The 20,467-nt window shown below is 45.4% G+C and overlaps 2 protein-coding genes across 2 annotated transcripts in view; both read right to left on the reverse strand.

Moving 5' to 3' along the window:
- LOC310952636 (transmembrane protein 237A-like) overlaps window positions 1–2,150 on the reverse strand; it is a gene marked incomplete at both ends in the record, with an annotated part of 5,766 nt that extends 3,616 nt beyond the window's left edge. Inside the window, 6 exons of the mRNA XM_083921300.1 lie at window positions 360–551; window positions 895–1,015; window positions 1,155–1,309; window positions 1,417–1,522; window positions 1,706–1,834; window positions 2,081–2,150. Coding sequence (XP_083777426.1) covers window positions 360–551; window positions 895–1,015; window positions 1,155–1,309; window positions 1,417–1,522; window positions 1,706–1,834; window positions 2,081–2,150 — 773 coding nt within the window. The remainder of the gene's footprint in view (window positions 1–359; window positions 552–894; window positions 1,016–1,154; window positions 1,310–1,416; window positions 1,523–1,705; window positions 1,835–2,080) is intronic.
- Window positions 2,151–6,098: 3,948 nt separating this feature from the next.
- LOC310953013 (MAGUK p55 subfamily member 4-like) lies at window positions 6,099–18,674 on the reverse strand (the record flags this gene model as incomplete). Its single annotated transcript, XM_083921905.1, has 20 exons — window positions 6,099–6,284; window positions 6,857–6,991; window positions 7,667–7,775; window positions 7,874–7,967; window positions 9,075–9,155; window positions 9,258–9,425; window positions 10,016–10,054; window positions 10,226–10,246; window positions 10,332–10,373; window positions 10,498–10,515; window positions 11,148–11,206; window positions 11,526–11,722; window positions 12,466–12,537; window positions 12,729–12,814; window positions 12,904–12,985; window positions 16,928–17,059; window positions 17,140–17,223; window positions 17,972–18,049; window positions 18,126–18,247; window positions 18,647–18,674. 20 exons carry the CDS (start codon window positions 18,672–18,674, stop codon window positions 6,099–6,101), a joined length of 1,833 nt encoding a protein of 610 aa, XP_083778031.1.
- Between the last annotated feature and the right edge of the window lie 1,793 nt (window positions 18,675–20,467).

The raw sequence follows: 20,467 nt of genomic DNA on the forward strand, positions 1-20,467 counted from the left end.
GCGTGTGACGTGTTACGGCGTGATGACGTATAGGCAGCAAGAAGCATTCTCCGAGGCCCAGGTAGTGTGAGTACAAACGGGCCTGGAGGGGGGGACAAGGACCCTAAAGCACGGGGCACGGGACGGACGCACAGTGGGAGGGCGCCCTGAGAACCTCTTGGATCAGCCGTTAAATGCATCGTCACAAAGCACAGCCGCTCTACAAACATGACGATCTCATAGAAAATGATGCAGTAGATTAAACTTCCAAACAGGACTTTACTTTAAACACATTTAGCTCATAAACATTTTTACTTAAGTCTTAAGCCTGAACACTCGCTCCCCCTGTGGAGGTCGTATTTGTCGTGTCGTGCACAGACCTGTCGAACGCGGACACGGTGCTGACGGCCAGCAGCAGGTAGAGCAGAGACTGGGCCGGGTACGCCAGTCTGTGGTACTGCTGCAGCAGGTTGGGCAGCGTGGTCATCTGGTCGCCCGCCAGCACGTACACAACAATGATGTTCCACACCGCGTAACCGGCCAGGAACCCGTGAGAGAACAGACCAATCACCCTGCACACACACACACACACACGCAGACACGCAGACACACACACACACACACACACACACACACACACACACCCTGCACACACACACACACACACGCAGACACGCAGACACACACACACACACACACACACACACACACACACACACACACACACACAGAGGTTAAGTTTAGACGACTAAAGGTGATGGTTAAGTTGAATGACAGTGCTGTACTGTCATAGTTAGATGTACAAACAATCAATGAGGATATCCTGTGTGTGTGTGTGTGTGTGTGTGTGTGTGTGTGTGTGTGAGTGTGTTTGTGTGTGTGTGTGTGTGTGAATGTGTGTGTGTGAGTGCAGACCTGAAGCTGCTGTGGACCTTCATAGCGACGTCTCTGGTGGTCCAGATCTGTCTGGGGTCCATGTAGTCCTCCATCAGCTCTGGGTGTCGAAACTGCTCAGCTCGCTCTGACTGGAAACGCCCTACACACACAGACACACACACAGACACACACAGACACACACACAGACACACACACACACACACAGACACACACACACACAGTTGCAGTTTCTGCGTTAACCCCTAGCTGTGGTGTTGTCCCTCGTCTCTCCCACTCACTGTTCCTCTCCACGAAGACTCTGCCCACGGGCTGGCTGTGTCCGTGGGGCGCCGAGAACAGGGAGTGCTGGGGGATCGGGGACTGGGCGTCCGTGACGATGTCGTCGTCTTCGGCTCCGAGGTCGTTGCTGTAGTGCTCCGTCGCCTTCACCTTCCTGCCCCGGGACGGTAGAAAGAGGACTTCATCTTCCCCTGACTTTAATAACTCTGGTGATTTTTTCATCATCACGTCCACGTTCATGTGTCCGTCTCTGGTGCTCACCTCTTTCTCTTTGTCTTCCTGGTCACAGCCACAGTCGCTTCCTCTCCGTCCATGTCTGGCTCCGGCAGGTCCCCGTTTGGCACGTCGGCAAGCTCCTCTTCCTGATCTGAGAACAAAACATCAAAGCTCTTAAAGATGGAGACATAGGGCGCCCCTCCCACTCTGCGTCCGTCCCGTGTCCCGTGCTTTAGGGCCCTTGTCCCCCCTAAGTATCCGTGCGCGTGTCTAACGTAGAGCAGAAATGAGCCTTTACACGAGCAGCCTTCTTGGCACGAATGAGCGTTTGTACCTATGGTCGGCGCCCTCTTCTTTTTCTTCTTCTTCTGTGGTGCTGGGTCCGGCGGCTCAGGCGTCAGAAGGTCTCTGCTGTCAGAGCGGCTACGGTGGGTCACCTCCTCCGCCTCCAGCTCCAGCCCCACTGTGGAGGAACACGAGAGAATGAGAGAGAGAATAAGAGAGAGAAGAGAAGAGAAGAGAAGAGAAGAGAAGAGAAGAGAAGAGAGGAGAAGAGAAGAGAAGAGAAGAGAAGAGAGGAGAAGAGAAGAGAAGAGAAGAGAGGAGAAGAGAAGAGAAGAGAAGAGAAGAGAGGAGAAGAGAAGAGAAGAGAAGAGAAGAGAGGAGAGGAGAGGAGAGTGGTGCGGAGCTGCAGGCGTTCCCCTCTCACCTTCGCCCGGCTCCTCTCCGCCGTTCGCCTCCTTCTTGGGCTTCTTCTTCTTGCTCTTGGCGGACGGCATGCTCTCTCTGTGATGAGGATCCTTTTCAGCGTGTAAGTGTATTTACCTGTTTATAGTCTTTTATTTAGGTCACTTCATTTGGGTTAAACAAGGATCGCGCTGAGGCCGGAGATAAGTGGATCAGCCTGAGCTTTGAGGTTTGAAGCTGCGAGGAAACAAAGAGCGTTTAAAAGACATCTGCGACGTGTTGCATCATAAACGTCATCATTATGACGAGAGAAGAGTCCCTACACACAAAACAAAGCAGCAATGGGCTCCTTCCACTGTAATGGACTTTACTATGAGAGGAGCTGGTACAGGGGCCAGTAGGTAAGTCTTTAAAACACTCTTTAATAAACTCTGGCTTCACTAACTACGCTGTTGCTGCTTTGTTGTGTGTGTAGGGACTCTTCTCATGCTGCTGCAGAGGTTTGCTGTTATTTTCAGCAGCATTAGTGGTTAAAAAAGACCTTTGAATGCCTTCACTTCCTCGAGCTAACCACTGTTAGCGCTTTGAGGCTGTTAGCGTCTCTCCGTCTTTCTCCATAAACGGTTGAGCAACGAAAAAAACTGTCTCCTTAGATAATTTTGATGTGTTTTCATAGAAATTTAAGTTGTTTTTTTAAATGAATGTTACTTTTTTTGACACTTTCTTGTTTGTTTTGGTCTTTTTAACCTAAATATATATTACATTAGATGATATTATGTATTTACTTGAACCTTATAGTGTTAACTTTACCCATTTGTGCTTCAGTTGAAAAAGACCACAGGGTCAATTTTCGCCCGACTTACACTTTAAAGAAAACAGAAATATTAAAAAAGTAGAGTTGCTAATTATGAGCTAATTAAAGTGTTTCTGTGTCTGAAGTGTTTCAGTGCTCACCTGTGCAGAAGCCTGTCCCAGCCTCCCCTCCTGTCTCTGGTCCTGTTAAGCTGTAAGTGTCTTAGGCTGAGCCTCGGTCTCAGATCTCACCCTCCTCCTCTTTTATTCCTCCGTCTTCTGTTCGACCCTAAAAAGCTGCAGAAAGAAGCTGCTGGACTTTTCAGATGTGTAAAAGTCTGAACGTCCAGAGTGAAGCAGATAAACAGAGAAGCAGGAAAGAGGAGCAGGGTTTAACAGTGACAGGTGGATCATGTGCTGAGCCCCGACCGCCTCGGCGAGCTCCGTGGTTGGTCGATCAGCTGTGATGTCACCCACCGGCCGTGCTACTAAGTAGCTGGAGATGCTAATAATCCCTCCACCTGCTCTGCTGCCTCTTTCCTCCAACAGATCCGACCACTCAGAATTATGAATCTGATGTTTTCTACTTTTCAAAATGAAAGTTTTGCTGCGACACGAGGAACGAAGACTCACCAGGTTCAGGTTTGTGCTCATGAAGGCGAAGAAAAGCCGTTGGTTTGAGGTTAACAGGTCAGAGTTTAGAGCTCCACAGCAGAAACCAGGTCGACACACACACAATCCTATTACACAAACACACACAGACACACTTTTTTCATGCATCGGTCCAGTTTGAGTGGGCTCTTTTGGGACTTACATGCATCAAATAAACCATCGAGATCGCCATGATTCATGATTCTGTGACTTCTCTGACTTAATAGTCTTGGAAATTATTTATTTATTTATTATTTATATTATGGAATTTTTATATTCTTAATATTACAAACTAATGAAGTCCTTTTAAAGCGAGTCATGTGGTGCCTTTAAGGTCCAGATGTAAATGTCAGACAGGTTCCTGTTGATGTGAGTCAGCTGGAGACATCTTCCTCTGAACACGTGGACGGGCTCAGGGTTTCCAGTTCACTTCTGTTTTGTGCTTTTAAAGTGATTTTGTGGGAGCGAGCGGAGAGGAGAAACACGGTCTCTCTCAGCGTGTCGGTGCGCAGAGATGAGAGGACGCCGTCGGCCTCTACGGCCACGAATGAACCTCCTGTTTCTGTTGGCGTTAAGTTTAAGCAGAAGGCGAAGGCAGAGTGGCAACACCGAGGACGGGTTTGGATCATAAAAGGCAACAGCAGAGAAGGGATTCAAACCATGGAACGCTGTTTTTCCTGTGTGTCACGCACGGGGAGCCTCACTCTGTTAAAGGCTACGCAGCACGAAGAGTGAACCGTTACTCGAGTATCGACGTCACCACCGAGTGCTCGGGTACTCGTGCCCATCCCGAGCATCCACGTTGATTTTAACACACACATTAATCCAGGTTCATGCAAACTAACATTTCACTGTGTTTATGAAGAAAATATCGACACACAAACACAACATTTCCTCTTTTATCCGTTCACCGTTGTTACCTGTGGTGTTGTTTGGATAGATGACATTAAGCCCAAGGATGCAGCGAGAAGACGCTAATCCTGCGGCTAAATCGTCTGAGCTGCAGCTGTCCTGCTGAGGATTAACCTGACACACACACACACACACACACACAGGCACACACGCACGCACACACACACACACACAGAGGCACAAACATGATTTTAACTTGATCTTTAATTAATTCACACGTTCAGTTTCCTTCAGGATGAAACACGTCGTGCTTTTATTGAAGCTGCAGGTGGACCCCCCCCCCTGCTGTCTTCCTCTGGGTCCAAATCGACCCCACCCCCCCACCGCAGCGACAGTTCTCTGAGTGTCCACTAGGGGCAGGTTTCATAACAGAGCAGTTTCTCATTGAGCCCCATGTTAAACAGGCCGTTTACACAGCATCATTAAACCTGTTTAAGGACAAAAGAACATTCTAGTCTGTGTGTTTAGCTCACATCTCCATGGCAACACTGAGGGGGAGGGGCTAGTTTTTATTTTATTGGAGGTTAAAGTTTATGAATAATTAGGGGCGTGGCCTCTTGAGTGACAGCTAGCCTCTGGCCCTCACTACTCCTCGGAGGTAAACATCAGCCAGATGGACGTACGCCCCTCCCTCCAACGTCACATACATGCCCTTTTTTGGTCAGAGGAAATGAGGCTGAGTCAAAGTCTGACAGGATGGGGACTCCTGTAGGCGAGGACGATTGGATCAAGTTGAGAGAACGGACCTGACGGAGACAGAGTTTCAACACCGTGGATTTCTTTTACATTTTAGTGCCGTACGCTTATTAGGAGCATTTTAAGATTACAGAGGAAAAGGGTCAAAATGGCAGAAAGGGAAGAATAGCTTTAAGGGAAACCGGCTCCTTTATCCGTCTCTGTGTCGCAGCTGCTTCCAACAACAGTCCACTGGAGGAGTCGCATCCAGTTTCCCTCGGACTGTCCCAACCTCAGCTTTAGTTTTTTATCTGTTTCCTGTTTTCTCCAGTCTGACTCTCACGTCATTCAGACTCTGCCACTCCCCTCTGCTTTACTCTACCTGCTGACTGCACTCACCTGTCCTGTCCCACCCCCACCTGCTCCTCATCAGCCCCTTCAGACACCGGTCCATTTCCCTCAGTTCTCTGCCAGATTGTAGTTTGTTCACCGAGCTCTACAGCGTTCCAGTTTTCCTGATCCTGACCGTCCGTGTTTCCACTTAATTTTTTTGTTTCTGACTTCCTGCTTTCCCTGTTAGATAGATCTGTTTTCCCCGCTGACTGAGTCCCTGTTTGACCCCTGCTTTGAATTAAACTCTGTTTTTGCACCTGAACGGTTTCCCTGTGTCGTGCTTTTGGGTTCTTGCCTGACTCTAACCGGGAGAACAGCTCCCGTGATCCCACGCTGCTTCCCCCCAAACTGCATCTTTGCCTTTGGTTTTATTAAAAGACAAAATTATACACATGTTAAATTCTTCTAAAATACTATTTCAGAGTTTTGATGCAAAATTCCAAAGGCAAACAGGAGAAAATGTCCTTCATGTAGTGACGTCTCCTCCTCCTCAAGTTCTTCTTCTTCTTCTTTCCTCCCTTTCTTGTTATTTCACTCAGTTCAGTTTCCTTTCTTCAAACACTTCTCCGTCTTTTTTCCCTCCTAATTCTCCGTCTCATCCTTCGTTCCCCTCTCCTCTACTCGTGCGTGCGGCTCCAGCTGACGGGGATCCACTGCGGTTCCTCCTGTGCCTCCTGGATGACGGAGCAGAGCTGCATGCACGCGACCTGCAGGTCGTCGTTCACCAGCACTCTGTCGAAGAACTGTTTGTACTTGGCCTCCATGAGCCGGGACACCTCCTCCAGCTCCAGCAGGTCCTCGTCCTGCAGCGGGGAAGGGTTGAAACAAGGCTTTCGTACCGTTTTTTGCTTCAAGTTGCAAAAATCATGGAGGACAAAAGCTTTGTGGGAGCTATTTAGTTACTTATTGTTGTTTAGTTTTGATGATTCTTCATTCATGTTATTTCATTATGATTAGATTTCTATTAGTTTCTTGTTTATTATTTGTTCTTTGTTTCATTCGGGGCACCTGAAATTATAAAGGTAGGCTGTCGGTAACGGACCAGCATGCACCTGGGTGGGAGAATGTTTCTTTACCGGAGAGGAAGTGTAACGGTAAAATGATTACTAGATGTGATGCTTGTTGCAGGGTAAAATAACTAATAACCATGTTAATAATAATAATAACGATCACTTCTCTAGACCGAGAAACTAATTGAAGGGTATTTCCCATCATGCAACACTGTTTAAAATGTAAATAACACAGTTGGTGTCTGAAATATTCTGTTTTTATCATCCTAACGTCTCAGCGGAAGCGTACACACACTTCCTGCTCTTCGTTCACTGTCGTATTTCAGTTTTGGGTGTCGGCGCTGTAACACCGTCGGCGCTCTTACTGTGAACGCTCGGTTGACGGTGCAGCCGGTGATGATCCGGGCGTCTCTCCGGGTTTGTCTCAGTCTGTCGGGACCCGGAGCTTTGATGAAGATCACGTAGGGTTTAAGTTTCCCCGTCCTCAGCGGCGGGATGCTCTGACAACAAAAACAAACACACGCGGGATTACTGGGTTAATCCGCCGCTAAAAATAGTCCCAAACAAATGTGTCTTTGTCTTTTTAAAGATTTATGTCACAGACAGGAAGTCGGACCATAACAAAGACGGACTCATGTGGGTGATTTGGTGAAAATACGGAAAAAAAGACGCCTTATAGAGCAGCTTTATTTCTTACAGGAGAGTTTTGTTAAAGGAGGCGTGAAAAATGGCGCCTATTCATTCCTTTGGAAAGCCGCTCGGTGGCGCAGGCACCCTTTGAGGACGCCGCCATTTTTGGTTTTCATGAACACAGGAGGACTTAGCGGATGCAGAAATCTTCCTGTTCCCGACCACGTCCGAGCGCCAAGTACCACGAGCGAGTCAGACTCGAACAGGCTCAGCTCATGAGTATCTTCATCAAATTATGAACGCAAATGTTTTTGTAGTAGAGAGTCTGAAGATAATTATGAGCCTTTCCATTGGTATCCAGAACATGTTTTCGGAGGTTATCTCCTCTTCCCCGCATGTTTGGGAGTGAATGGACGACCGCCACTCAAACAGACGAGTGCTGCAGTACCGCGCTTGGCCACTAAGCCCGTGATTAGAGCACCTGTCCTAAGGGACCTGGGCTGCGAGCTAATGTTAGCTTAGCATGACTTCTTCCTGAAACTCACATGTGGCTCAACATCGATGATGCACATCCGCCCTCGCTTCAGCACCTCGTCGATGGCGTCAGTGCTGGTCCCGTACAGGTGGCCTTTATACTCGCCATACTCCACAAACCTGAACACACAGCAGACGCACAAACACACTCCACACACCGTAACAGGAAATCAAATTAAGATCACACAGGAACAGTGAGAGGAGGAAGAGGAGCGCACCTGTGGTTACACACCATGTACTCAAACAGCTCCTTGGTGACAAAGTGGTACTCTCTTCCTGTCTGCTCCCCCGCTCTGATTGGACGAGTGGTGTCTGGGAGAAAAGGGCGACAGCCAATCAAAGCTGGTGTATTCATCAGGGCACCAGGGAACGCTCTGGCCCTCTGCATTAATGTGTAGAGGTTGGTGCGCTTTGGCGGCAGCCATGTTGAATGTATTGTTTTTCTTGAAATTATTATGTTTCGCATCTTTGAGGGGCTCAGGACGCACGTAGGCTCCCAGAAACCGGCTCACAGGTCAAAAGTGGCGGAAATTGCAAAGTTCAAAAGTCAGTTGGGTCACTCTTGGCCAGCGGGCTCCATAGCGCCCCCAAACGCACGCCATGGTTGGTAAGTTCTTTTGATGTACATGAAATTTGGTGGAATCATTGCTCTCATCTTAAAGAGCACATGTACACTTTTGGAATGGAAGTGGAAGTCGGCCATTTTTGATTTCCTGCGTCAATTTACATTTTACGAACACATGTTTGAGGACTTAAGGATGCACAAAAACAGACAAAATGTTTCAACCAAGTTCAAACTAGTAATTACTTCGTTTTGATGCCACAGTCGGGCTTGGACGTGGCTCGTCGGCTCTATAGCGCCCCCTAATTACTTCTACCATTTTTAAGGTGCTAATCGTGCTCTTAAGCGCACAGAAAGTTGCACATGCATCATTAGTGTCTAGGCGTAATACCTGATATGGGTCTTGGGCTTGTGTGTGTTAAAGTGACTCGAGGGCGCCCCCTGGAATATTTCAAAGTCACTGCCCCCATCTATAAATTTGATGTAGACGTATGAAATTTGGTAGGCGGATGTAAAGTATGGAGCCTTTAAAAAAAGCCTATTGGAGCCATACCCTAAGTCCAACAGGAAGTCGGCCATTTTGGATTTACTGTGGCATTTTTTCACAAAGTGAAGCCAGTCGGACGTGTTGTACTTTAATGAACTCCTCCTTGATAATCAAGCCGAGTAACTTAAAATCTGGTCGGTTGCATCTAAAGACCTTTGTGATGCTAAATTGCGAAGCTTTTGAGGATTCATGGAACGCCCTTGATGTGGCGTGCCGGTGAATTTTGCCCAAAACTTCAAAAAGAAAGTTAGTGAGTGAGTAAGTGAGTGTGAGTAAGAAAGTAGGTTTTAAATAAGTGTTGGATACATACGAGGTACGGGTCCCTGGAAGGTGGAAGGGTTCAGTTTGATGAGTCTTTTCCTCAGTTCGTTCACTCCGACCCTGGCAGCACCTGGACACGGTTTATATGAATATATATCACAGAGGATTAAAGAGAAACAAACACAACTCTGGAACAAAATACTGAATGAAAACAATAATTGAAGCGTCTCACCGATGAGGATGATGAGGCGGTGGTTCTCCTGCGGGGGGCGCTGGTACAAAGCCACCTCCTCGTAGGGGGTGGACAGAGCGCTGCTGCTGGGCGAGCAGGAGGTGCACGACTGACGTCTCCTCCTGAAGGACGACCTCCTCCACAGACGAAAACTCCGCCGGAAACCAGCTGCGGAGCACAACTCCTTCATTCAATCGTTCTGTCAGTTACAGTATTATTCATCAAACTGCTGACACAGGAACAGATTTACATTATTACACTTTTCTATTTAAAAGTATGTGTCTACTGTGTTTATTTATTTATCGATACCCGTCTGTGTTAAGCTGCGGGTACATAGAGAAGTTCAATAATGCTTCAGTTGCTACGAGTGGATGTTATAAATAAATAAAATGTCTTGTCAGTGAAAATTAAGCTGAAACGCTCAATATCGCTCATCACAGGTAAAAAGAACAAGTTTCTGCTCAGTTTTCAAAGTAAACTTTCCACTGAAATCATTTAAAAATACAGGAGCAGCTGCATCAACGGGGAGCGGTCGCTGTGCTTCGGCGGCCGCCATGTTGAATGCAAACTGTAAACACAAAACTGCCTGCGACGTTTCTGTCGTCATCGGGTTTAAGCAGCCAATAGGGCGCCAGATGGAAACAGCCAGCTCGGGGATTGGATCCAGAAAACAGGAGGAACAGACCTGCTCTGTTCGAGACCCAGGTGCAGTCTATTCACTCACTAATTTAATTACTCACTCATTCACTCAGTCTTACCCAGGTAGATTCCATCAGTAATATCCGAGTCGTCCTCATCTGAAGAAAGAAAGAAAACATTAAACTTTATAAAACGCATATTTATACTATACTGTGTGTAGTATCTGATCTTTACGCCTGTACGGTACAAACTCAAACTGCTGCAGATCAACAATGTGACTCTATGATTTAATCGTCTGATAAACTCCCTTTAGTCACCTGAACACGTACCAAAGTGTATTTCTTCGTGCCCTGAGGAGAAAACACAAGATGAGGATTCATTCCAGTCCGTAAAAACCTGTCTTTTTTATTCCTCCCTGTGTCTGACTTGTTTTACCTGTTACGCTGCGTTTGTCTTCAGCCAGAGTTCGATCGTCCTCTGGAACAGACGAAAGAAAAGTACTTTAACAAAATCACTTCATAGATATCATCACTGATGTCACATGACACAACAACAACAACAGACACTGATGTAATAATTATTACGCCATGAGCCGCCTCACCGTCATCAGCCAGAGTCACTGAGCACGGACAGCAGCGTCGACACAGAAGAAAAAAACACTGTTAAAGGTGATTTTTCACAACACGCTTGAGTTGAGTGTGTGTGGAGAGGAACAGACTGTCAGAGTGACTTTTGTTTTTTGTCCTCACACGGTTCACCTGCTCTACAACTGATGGAAGTCTTTTAAATGTCAAACTCATCATCTTCACCTCACAGGTTGTTCATTTGTGATGAATAAAGCCGCATAACAGCAGGGGCTGTATTCACAAAACATCTTCAGGCTCAGAGTCGGTCCTAAAGAGTATTTATGAACAATAGCTGCTTATCGATAACAAATTATGGCTGACAGCCTCGTCACTGACGGTTATGCTGCGTTTACTTGTAATCTGAAATCTGGAACTTCCCATTTCTGAGTCAGGCTTGTAGTAAGGGCAGAAGTGTAACAGGAGCGTGTGTGTGTGTGTGGATTTAAGAGGGGGACATAAAGGGGACGGACCGGAAGTAGAGAGTGTTTCAATAAAGTTTACAAAAGAACAATTCTTATTATTGTTTAATATCTTCCGTCAAAGAGGGGAAAAGGGCTTTTGCTATGGCAACTTTATCTCGGTCTTGTGAAAATAATGATGAATGAATGAATGAATGAATGCTCACAGGGTCTGATGCAGGTATGAACCTGTAATGGCTGACACCACCACTGCTCCCTCTGTTTACTGCAGAGAGCGAGAGAGAGAGAGAGAGTGAGAGAGAGAGAGAGAGAGAGAGTGAGAGAGAGAGAGAGAGTGAGAGAGAGAGAGAGAGTGAGAGAGAGAGAGAGAGAGACAGAGAGAGAGAGAGAGAGAGAGAGAGGGCCTTTAAAGTCAGTGTCAGTAAATTCAGAGATTTGTTTTAAAACACATCAGACATGTTCGACACTACACAGACTTTAAACACCTGCATGCATACGGCGTGCCGACTACTCTAAATTAAAATATTTTAAAATAATATCTGTCTATAATATAATATTTGCTATTTGTGGTGTTGAAGCGTCACCTCTTCAGCATGCTGGCAGAGGGAATCAGACCAGCGCAGGACACGGCGCAGGGCAGCCTCCTGGCCTGCCACCAGCATCCGTCCGACTGGTCGACCACCTCCAGCACGTCTCCTCTGCTGAACGCCACCCCTGCATCAGGGCAGGGGATGGAGGAGTCCTGCAGAGGGCAGTAGTCCACCATCGCCTTCATGTACACCTGACAGAGAGAGAGAGAGGGAGAGGGGGAGAGAGAGAGAGAGAGACACACACATTTAAACATATATTTTCTTTTTATTCTACTCCACTACATCTCAGAGGCTCTACATTTATCTGACAGCTCTACATATAATCAGTAAATAATATATAAGTCCTAGATTCGACTACTCAAACATATGTAAGGCATTTAAAATGAGCTTCATCTTTACCAGCTGCAACTTTAAAGTACTGTTTACGTGTTAATGCATCAAATATAATGCGTAATTGTAAAGTCTCAAATTAATCTGAACTTTGGCCACAAAGTACTTCTGGAAATGCTCCGACTTTTGGTTTCCAAAAACAACCACTTTTATCAGAAAAACGGCCGTTTTCAGAGGGCAGAAGTGTAATAGGAACATGTGTGTGTGTGTGTGTGTGTGTGTGTGGGTTTGTGTGTGTGTGTTTGTGTGTGTGGATTTATGAGGGGAACATTTAGGGCACGGACCGGAAGGAAAGATGTAAATGTGTGACCCTGCATGAACCCTGGCAGGCTCGTCTGCAGTTACATTTTACAGCCAAAGATGAAACACGTCTCACATCTGGAGGTGCGTGGATTTCACTGCACAGGAAGGGGATGAAAAACTCATCTGAAGAGAAACTGAAGGTGTCAGACAAAAGTAGTAGAAGTACATTAACCTCTGAGATGTGGAGGAGAAGAACAAAGCCGCGGACAATAGAAGAACTCATTTACAGTAATGTATTTACCGACTTCTGGCTGCTGCCGCCCTGAGATGCATCAGGAATGACTTTAAACAGGATCGTTCCCTGAGATTTGATCTGCGGAAACATCCAAACATCATAAAACTGATACGATAATAATCTTAATATTCACAACATCACCACACCGGAGCTATTCATTGCTCTACTTTCTAATTCACTCATTCGCTTCATAGTGTGCACAAATGCATGTGATTGCTTTCTCTGATCTCCGGCCTTTACTTAATGATATTATTATATTCATGACGCACCAGGATCTGAATGACCTGTTCTGGCTCCAGACCCACCACAGGGTTTCCGTTCACCTCCACTAACAGATCACCGGGATGGAGGAGTCCTGAAACACACGATGAACCGTGATGTTTTTACCAGATTTAACACATTATTAGATCTCTGGTATTTGTGTTTAACGCAGTTTCATCTCACCGCTGCGGTCCGCCAGCCCTCCGTGAATCACCCTGGCGATGAAGATCTCTCCCGTGTCCTCGTCCCTCCTTATCGTCGCCCCCTGACGGACAAATTTAACAACTTTTAATGGCTACAGTTTTTTAGTAATCTCTGTATAAATGGAGGGGAATATAAATTGTGAAGGATAGAAATGGACAGGATGAACGCTACTGATGACTGAAGCCCTTCATACTCTGATTTATGAAATACGCTGGTTATACACAGTCTTTGATTTACGTCAAATCAAAGCAGAAATAAATAAATAAAATACTTTTTTTTGCCTCATTGTGCTCCTCATAGATCAGTTTATCAAAACTAGGTTAAAAATGATTAAACTCAGATTCAAAACTAAGCACAGCTCTGTTCTTCGTTCAGTAAACCCAAGTTTATTGATTTAAGCCAAAATCAAATACATTTAAATTGATATGGAGATGCTTGATCACCCAAATTAAAATAAATGAATACATTTCCGTGCTGATGGACCTTGTGAGTGACGAGGCAGGAGCTGTTAACGTTCAGCTACTCTGCATTCATTAACAAAACGTTACATTGTTTGCTAGCGAGCTAAAAACAAAGTTAATTCACTCAAAATGACTCATGATGGTCCAGCAGAGAAAACTCTAATTTCTCACCGTGAGAAAAACTTGTTGGTTGAATTATTGGAGCGATAAAGCCAAAAAATAGAGGATAAAATTAACTATGAGGCTGTTCTGAGCTCAATGCTAACATCGGTAAGCTAACAGCAGGTATAATGACCTTCGCTGATTGCCCTCCGATAAAACTCACATTCACAGTTTAGAATTGATTCCACACTTTCTTCTTCCTCATCAAAACCTTGCACCCAAATTACCCACAATGCAGCTGTCCCTCTGACAGGTGTGTGGTAGATTGTGGTGTGTAATGATAGAAGCAGCGAATGTATCCTACAGCAGAGGTGAGCGACGGGCTACGGAGGTCTCTAAGCTCATATCTTCTCCGACTCCACACCTCCAGATTTTCTTGTCAGACTTTAAACAGTTCATATAAACAGCTTATAATACTTTTAAAAACATACTGAGCATAACTCTCAAACACTTGATGTGGAAAATCAACCTTGCATCATTGTTATGCAGATGACACAAGCATTTACCTTTGAACGATTGATTTGTGCAATAACCACTTAATGATGTCATGGGCATGACGTCCTTTAACTTATATAAACAAATGAAGATAACGGCTCAGACTAACGTGAGCAGATTGACAAAAGACACTGCACAGAACGGAGGACAGATGATGACAGATTGACGGGATTGCTGGATGAAATGGAAGATGTTGGTTACCTTTAAATACTTGTCTTTTTTCCCCCTTCGAGTGATAAATCCAGAGTCTGTCTCTCAAAATCGTTCAGTGATCGGTGCGCGACATGGTTAAACTTACAAATAGTTGATATGTAGATCTAAATTGAATGAACTAGAGGTAGTTGAGTCAGTTTCAGAGTCTATTTTCAACGCCACAGCAGACAAGGAGAGGAGACGATTTGTCTTCGGCCTATTTATTCTTTTTCTTCTTCTTGGATGTCAAGCAGCCTGTACTCTTACAGTGTTGTTGGTCCTCCAGAGGAGCTCTAGAAACTGTTCCATTGTTGAGCCTCACTTGTCCGTTACTACCGCTGCCGCCTGCCCTGCGGGCGGCACCAATGGTCGCCATCGTCCTCTTGGAGCCTCCGTTCATTCGATTTGGACTCCTCGAAGTTGCAAAACTGTCTGCAAAGGAACTGACAGACGTGGAGGAAGACGAGGAGGAGCAAGAAGAAGAAGAAGAAGAAGAGGAGGACGAGAGGTGGCGTGGGTAAGGCGTTGGAGGTTTACGGACCACTTTTGGAGACATTGAGGAGACTCTCGGAGGAGGCGGGGGAGGAGGGCGCTGTCTGGGCCTGCGTGGGGGTGATACCTTGCTGGCCACAATGAGCCCCTGGAGCTTGTCCACCACCTCAACCAGCAGGTTGAGCGCCTGGGCATTCTCCTCCACGCTGTCAGTGATCATCTCCGTCGCCGCCACCATCTTCTGACCAAGATGGCGGACGTCCTGAGTGCCGTGCTCAATACTGCTGGCCACCGTCTGGACAGTAGATCTGAGCTCCTCAATGCTGCACTGTTTGTTGAGCTCAGGGTGTTGACAGAGTTTCTGTTGCTCGTTTCGCGTCTGTTGCGGTTGCTTCTGGCGTCCATTGTGACGGGTCGCAGTAGCGTAGGGAGTCAGCAAGGGATGACTTAGAGGCTCTTCTTGCCATTTGTTACGAGATCCAGTTCCGCGGTCATGTTGCCTGCCAGGAGTGGGGAGCGTGTAAACACCCTGCTGCCGGGTGCAGCGATTAGGCGCAGGACTGGAAGGTGCTGTGTTGGCTCTAAGAGGGTTCATCCCAGTGCAAGAGGGGCTCCTGCCGGGTGTCGGGATGTTCCTCGAGTGTCCCCCTTTAGTGACCTTTTTGTATAAGAGGGGGGAGTTAGGAAGGCTGAGACTGTACGCTGGGACTGGAGGAGGAGGGTAGGCGTAGTCGTCACTGCTCCCTCCAGTAGAGGCATCTTCTCCCCCGTTGTGATTTGGTTTCTCTGAAAATGAACCTCCATGTTGGGAGGCGGATACAGACAGGAAAGCAGAATGCGCATCATTGAAAGAGAAAAGAGGAGCAGTAAAAAAACAGCGCTGAAGGATGGTGAGAGGAAAAAGGCAGACGATGACTTGGTGAGGATAACAAGAACGTTTGTGAAATGAAAGACGCACAATGGATGAACTAGTAGATGAACTGGTTGCTGCCTTCCAACACATTTGTCAGATGAACCAAGAGATGGACTTTCTAAAAAGGGATGATGCATGAACGATGGATTGAATGATGTATCAGTGAAAACACACCTGTTTTGATCGTTAATCACTCCACTGAATGGGTGTAATCAGAGGTTATCAGTGAGGAATTTAAAGACGAGAGAGATATTTAATATCCTGTCAGTCAGTGTTTCAAACCTTCAGACTTGATTTGAAGTTAGGACACTCTTAAGAAATGTGCATCAATTCCATCAACTCCCTGAAGAAGGTAATAATTTCACTGTATGTGTGGTTGTTAGCACTAGTTTTTGTCAGTTAAGATTTTCTTGCAATGCTTTGCATAGAAAGAGACAAATTTTGCTGCTGGATTGGCAGCACAGTTAGCGCTGCATTTCACTCCTTTGCAGGTGAAACTGTCTTTTCTTTAGTCTTAGTTGTGAAGGTTATAGCAGAGAAAAAAGCAGCGCGATCCTTTTGTTAATTTGCGTGTCGATGTTTAGTCTTTTAACTCTCAAGTGTGATTCCTGATTAATACGCCCCAGATCAGACAAAGAGGTGGATGAAGAAATGGGCGGATGATTGGTGATTGCATTGATTGACAGTCCTCCTCGTCTTACCAGTGCAGGGGGCCGGACTAAAGACAGACGGAGCAGATTGGTTGAGCCCTTTCTTCCAAAGCTCTGCGGTTTGCGGACACAAAGAGCAGCTTCCTGTAGACTGGTAGCGGGGGAGAAAGGGACGTGACTGTCCTCCTCTGGGGAGGGGCAAAGGCCTGGCTTCACTTTCAGTCGCTCTGAGCTCCTCCCCCGACCACGCCCTCCTCGCAGGGACGAGGCGGTCCAGCGTGAGACGACGGAGGCTGCTCCATCGACTACGAATCATTCTTCCTGCGTCTCCTACACTTCCTCTGCACTCTTCTTGGTTCTTAAACAAGGGGTTAGGGTCAGGAGAGAACATTGGTCTTGAATGCTCAGATTTATTAATTTAAGGAGGAATAAATAAGATATAGTGTCATGTTTGAACAGTCTTTATACCTTCTCTTGTAGATTTAGTGGAAAATGAAAATAACAAATATCCTTAAAGACTATTTGTGTCAGAGACTGTAGCAGTGTCCCTTTAACTGCACCTGTTACACCACACAATCTCACTTTCCTACAAACGTAACAGTATGAGTTAATAGCTAGAGAGAAGCTTCTTGTCTCACCAGCGGCTGGTTGTTCTTCACCAGACAAACAATCCTCATGGCCTCCTCGTCTTCAGGCATCTCATCAGGCAGGGGCGGTAAAACAGGCCCGTAGTCTGACTGGGCTACACTGTCGTGGGACGAGAGGACGGCCTGAGAGAAGAGGGTAACAGAGGTTAGAACAGAGCATCACATACCGGTTATGTTAAGCTTTTTCACAAGTGACTACACACCTGGATGTGTGGGGAGCTGAGGAGGCTGTAGAGCTCTCTGGCTTCAGCCGAGTGACGGGGCATCTTCTGTAATGTAGTCATGATCTGATGGACGGACAGGAGGACAGATGCTAACACGTTATGATCATCTCAGATTTAACCTGCACAGCTTCTAGTTTCCAAGCCTCGTGAGTCCATCCTGATCTCTGAGCTCTGTTGTATTTTACTCTCAGATCAGTCTGGTGACGTACGGCTGGGAATTTGGAGGAGTTTTTCAAGCGACCGAACCAATCAGCGTTGGATTTAAGAGAAACGAGAAGAGACCGTTGAGTGTAAACAACATGGAGGCTTCCACGGATGAGATGAGCAGCTATGGAGCGAGCCGCTCACTAACTCTTTGTTCTCTGGATCCTTCTGTTGAATATGGACCGGGCTCCTGAAATTGGGCCTTTGATCCGTAAATTCACGTTAAACACAAAGGGAAAATCTCCTTTACCCACATGTTGTTTCCTTTCTGAGCTTTGCCTCCACGCTGTTAGTACGTCACACGCTTCACTCATCTGATTGGTTGGTTTAACCCGTATGTTGGTGACAGACAGATGGTTTATCCAATCAGAAACCAGGATTTTCACCCCTTCCCCAAAGATCTTTAAACCAGAGCTCAGATGAAAATGCTAAGAAGATGAGAACCAGTCCATCTGGAGGAGTCAGGTTACTGTTTTCCTGGCTGCAGGGACGAATTCTTATTGGACTGAATACGCGTCGTTTTCATCCTGGTCTATCACATCCATGACAAGATACATTAGCAGGTCGGCTAACTTTATCTAACGTGTGATTGTGTGTGTGCATTAACCTCATGTGAGAGTCCCGAGGCATAAGGCAGAAAGGGTCTGGGTGTCGACCTCTCGAACTTCAACAGGCACTCATAAATCTGGAGAGATGATAAACAGGAAATGATGTCACGGCTAGATACGCGTCGTACATGTTGTGTGTGTCGTGGGTCGTACCTTCAGCAGGGAGCGCAGCCACGGCGAACTCAGCAGCTCGTGCAGAAGCTGAGCACCGCCAACGTTTCTGCTGGCGGCGTCGCTGACGTCCTCCACCACGCTGGACAGCATCTCACTGACACCTGCACGCACACACCGGATGTGTAGTGAATGTTCACAGTGTATTATTAGTACGGCAACAAATGAATGAATTATGAATGTATCAGATATGAGAAACGCTGGCAGTGAAGCGGCGCCACTACATCCTTCACTCTACCAACGAGCGACAGACTAAATATTATTTAACGGTGTGTGATTACACAGCTGATGTTTGAAGTTTCTCCTGAGCAGAGCGGTGAAAGCAATTTAACACGACTGACCCGCAGAGACTCTAATACCATCCAAATTAGGTTTTAGATTAAATTGAAAGTGAGTCCACGCCCGGAGTTCAGGGTCGAGACTGAAGTCAAGTCAGACAACAATGAATGCAGCCAAAAGCATACAGGTGTGCGTATGTGTGTGTGTGTGTGTGTTTGTCTCACCGTCCTCCATAGCTTGTGAATGTCTCATGGTGACGCTCCAGACTCACCGCAGAGGGAAAACAGCCTTTTTTCACTGAAAACAACAAAGGGTCATAACTAACACATGACTAACATCCAACAACATTCTGATTTATGTATTTTTGGGCCTTTCACACCTTTATTGTGATAGTTCAGATAGAGGTTGAAAGGAAAGGGGAGAGAAAAAGAGGGTGACATCCAGCAAAGACCTGCAGGTCGGCGTCTAAACCCGGCCACCGCAGCGAGGACTTTTAGCCTTTGTATACGAGCTAACTGCGCTAACCACTTAGCCACCGAGCATCCCTTAAGGAATTGATTTTGACATCATTACATACTTCTTCTTTTTTTAAATAACTACAAAATATGTTCATGTAAAACTTTACTTTGCATGTACATCTACCAATAATGCAACAATGATTCGTCTTTATTAGTCAATGCATCTTTAAACAAAGCAAAGTAGAAACATTAAGTGAGCTGCTGACATGTTAAAGTGAAATTCCAGCGCAAAATCATCCCATGGTCTTTTTTTAAACATACACACATTTAATAATCCATAGAGACAGTTTGTTTCCAAGTAACAACTATTAACAGAGAAATCCAGGAGAGTCGCTAACAGTGATTAGAAAACAAAACAAAGCAGCAATGGGCTCCTTCCACTGTAATGGACTTTACTATGAGAGGAGCTGGTACAGGGGCCAGTAGGTAAGTCTTTAAAACACTCTTTAATAAACTCTGGCTTCACTAACTACGCTGATGATGCTTTGTTGTGTGTGTAGGGACTCTTCTCATGCTGCTGCAGAGGTTTGCTGTTATTTTCAGCAGCATTAGTGGTTAAAAAAGACCTTTGAATGCCTTCACCGTGCTGCCCCGAGCTAATCCCTGTCAGCCACGTCTGACTGTTAATAGTTTATACACGAAAAAACTGTCTCAGTGGATTATGTGTGTGAAAGTCTCACTTTAATATCTGTTATGTAAAATATTATTATATGTATATGTATCAGGGTACGAAAACCACCTCAAAAAATTGTTATGTTGTTGTTCTTTTCCTTTGTATATATTTTTTAATCTATTTATATATATTTGTGAGGATGTCGTGGAAAATCAATAGAAAGTTTGTCACATGAATCGTCTTCTCTACTGTTTTAATGTGTCTAATGTTGTTTTACGACACTGACACTGTCACTGCCTCTCAGTCGTCGTTGGAAACGAGAATCAGTTAAATGATCTGATTCATTAAAGGTTGAAAAAAATAAATTAAGCTGATTTCTCTACATTAATAATAAGTGCATATAAAAGGTATTTACACCTGATCAGAACAGTAAGATTTAAACACAAGCTTCTTAATATTTCTGCTTCACATGTGATGTTTGTCTTTCTACATGTTGAAGCTGAAAAGTGGGTTTTCTTAGATGTTTTGGCTCATAACACAAGGATTAAATGTAATTTTGGTTGAATTAATGATTATTACGGCTGATAAGATCTGTGATATCTGTGAGTGAGAACCGTAAATGATTTGTTCCTCAAAAACTAGAGCCGGCTGATACTGTCGGTCGATCACAGACCGATCAGCATCATAGCGGTCTCAGGGTGAGTTTTACGATATGAAAATACCTTTTTTTACTGAACACGTGATGCAGAAGATGATGCTTGGGGTGATAAAGCTATTGATTTTTATTTTCCTTTATCTTCAGTGTCTTGACATTGCAATACACTGTATATATAATGTTACATATATATATACACATAGATATATATATATATGTAACATTATATATATATATATATATATATATATATATATAT

This window comes from Echiichthys vipera (genome assembly GCF_963691815.1).
Source record: "Echiichthys vipera genome assembly, chromosome: 10".
Taxonomy (NCBI): Eukaryota; Metazoa; Chordata; class Actinopteri; order Perciformes; family Trachinidae; genus Echiichthys; species Echiichthys vipera.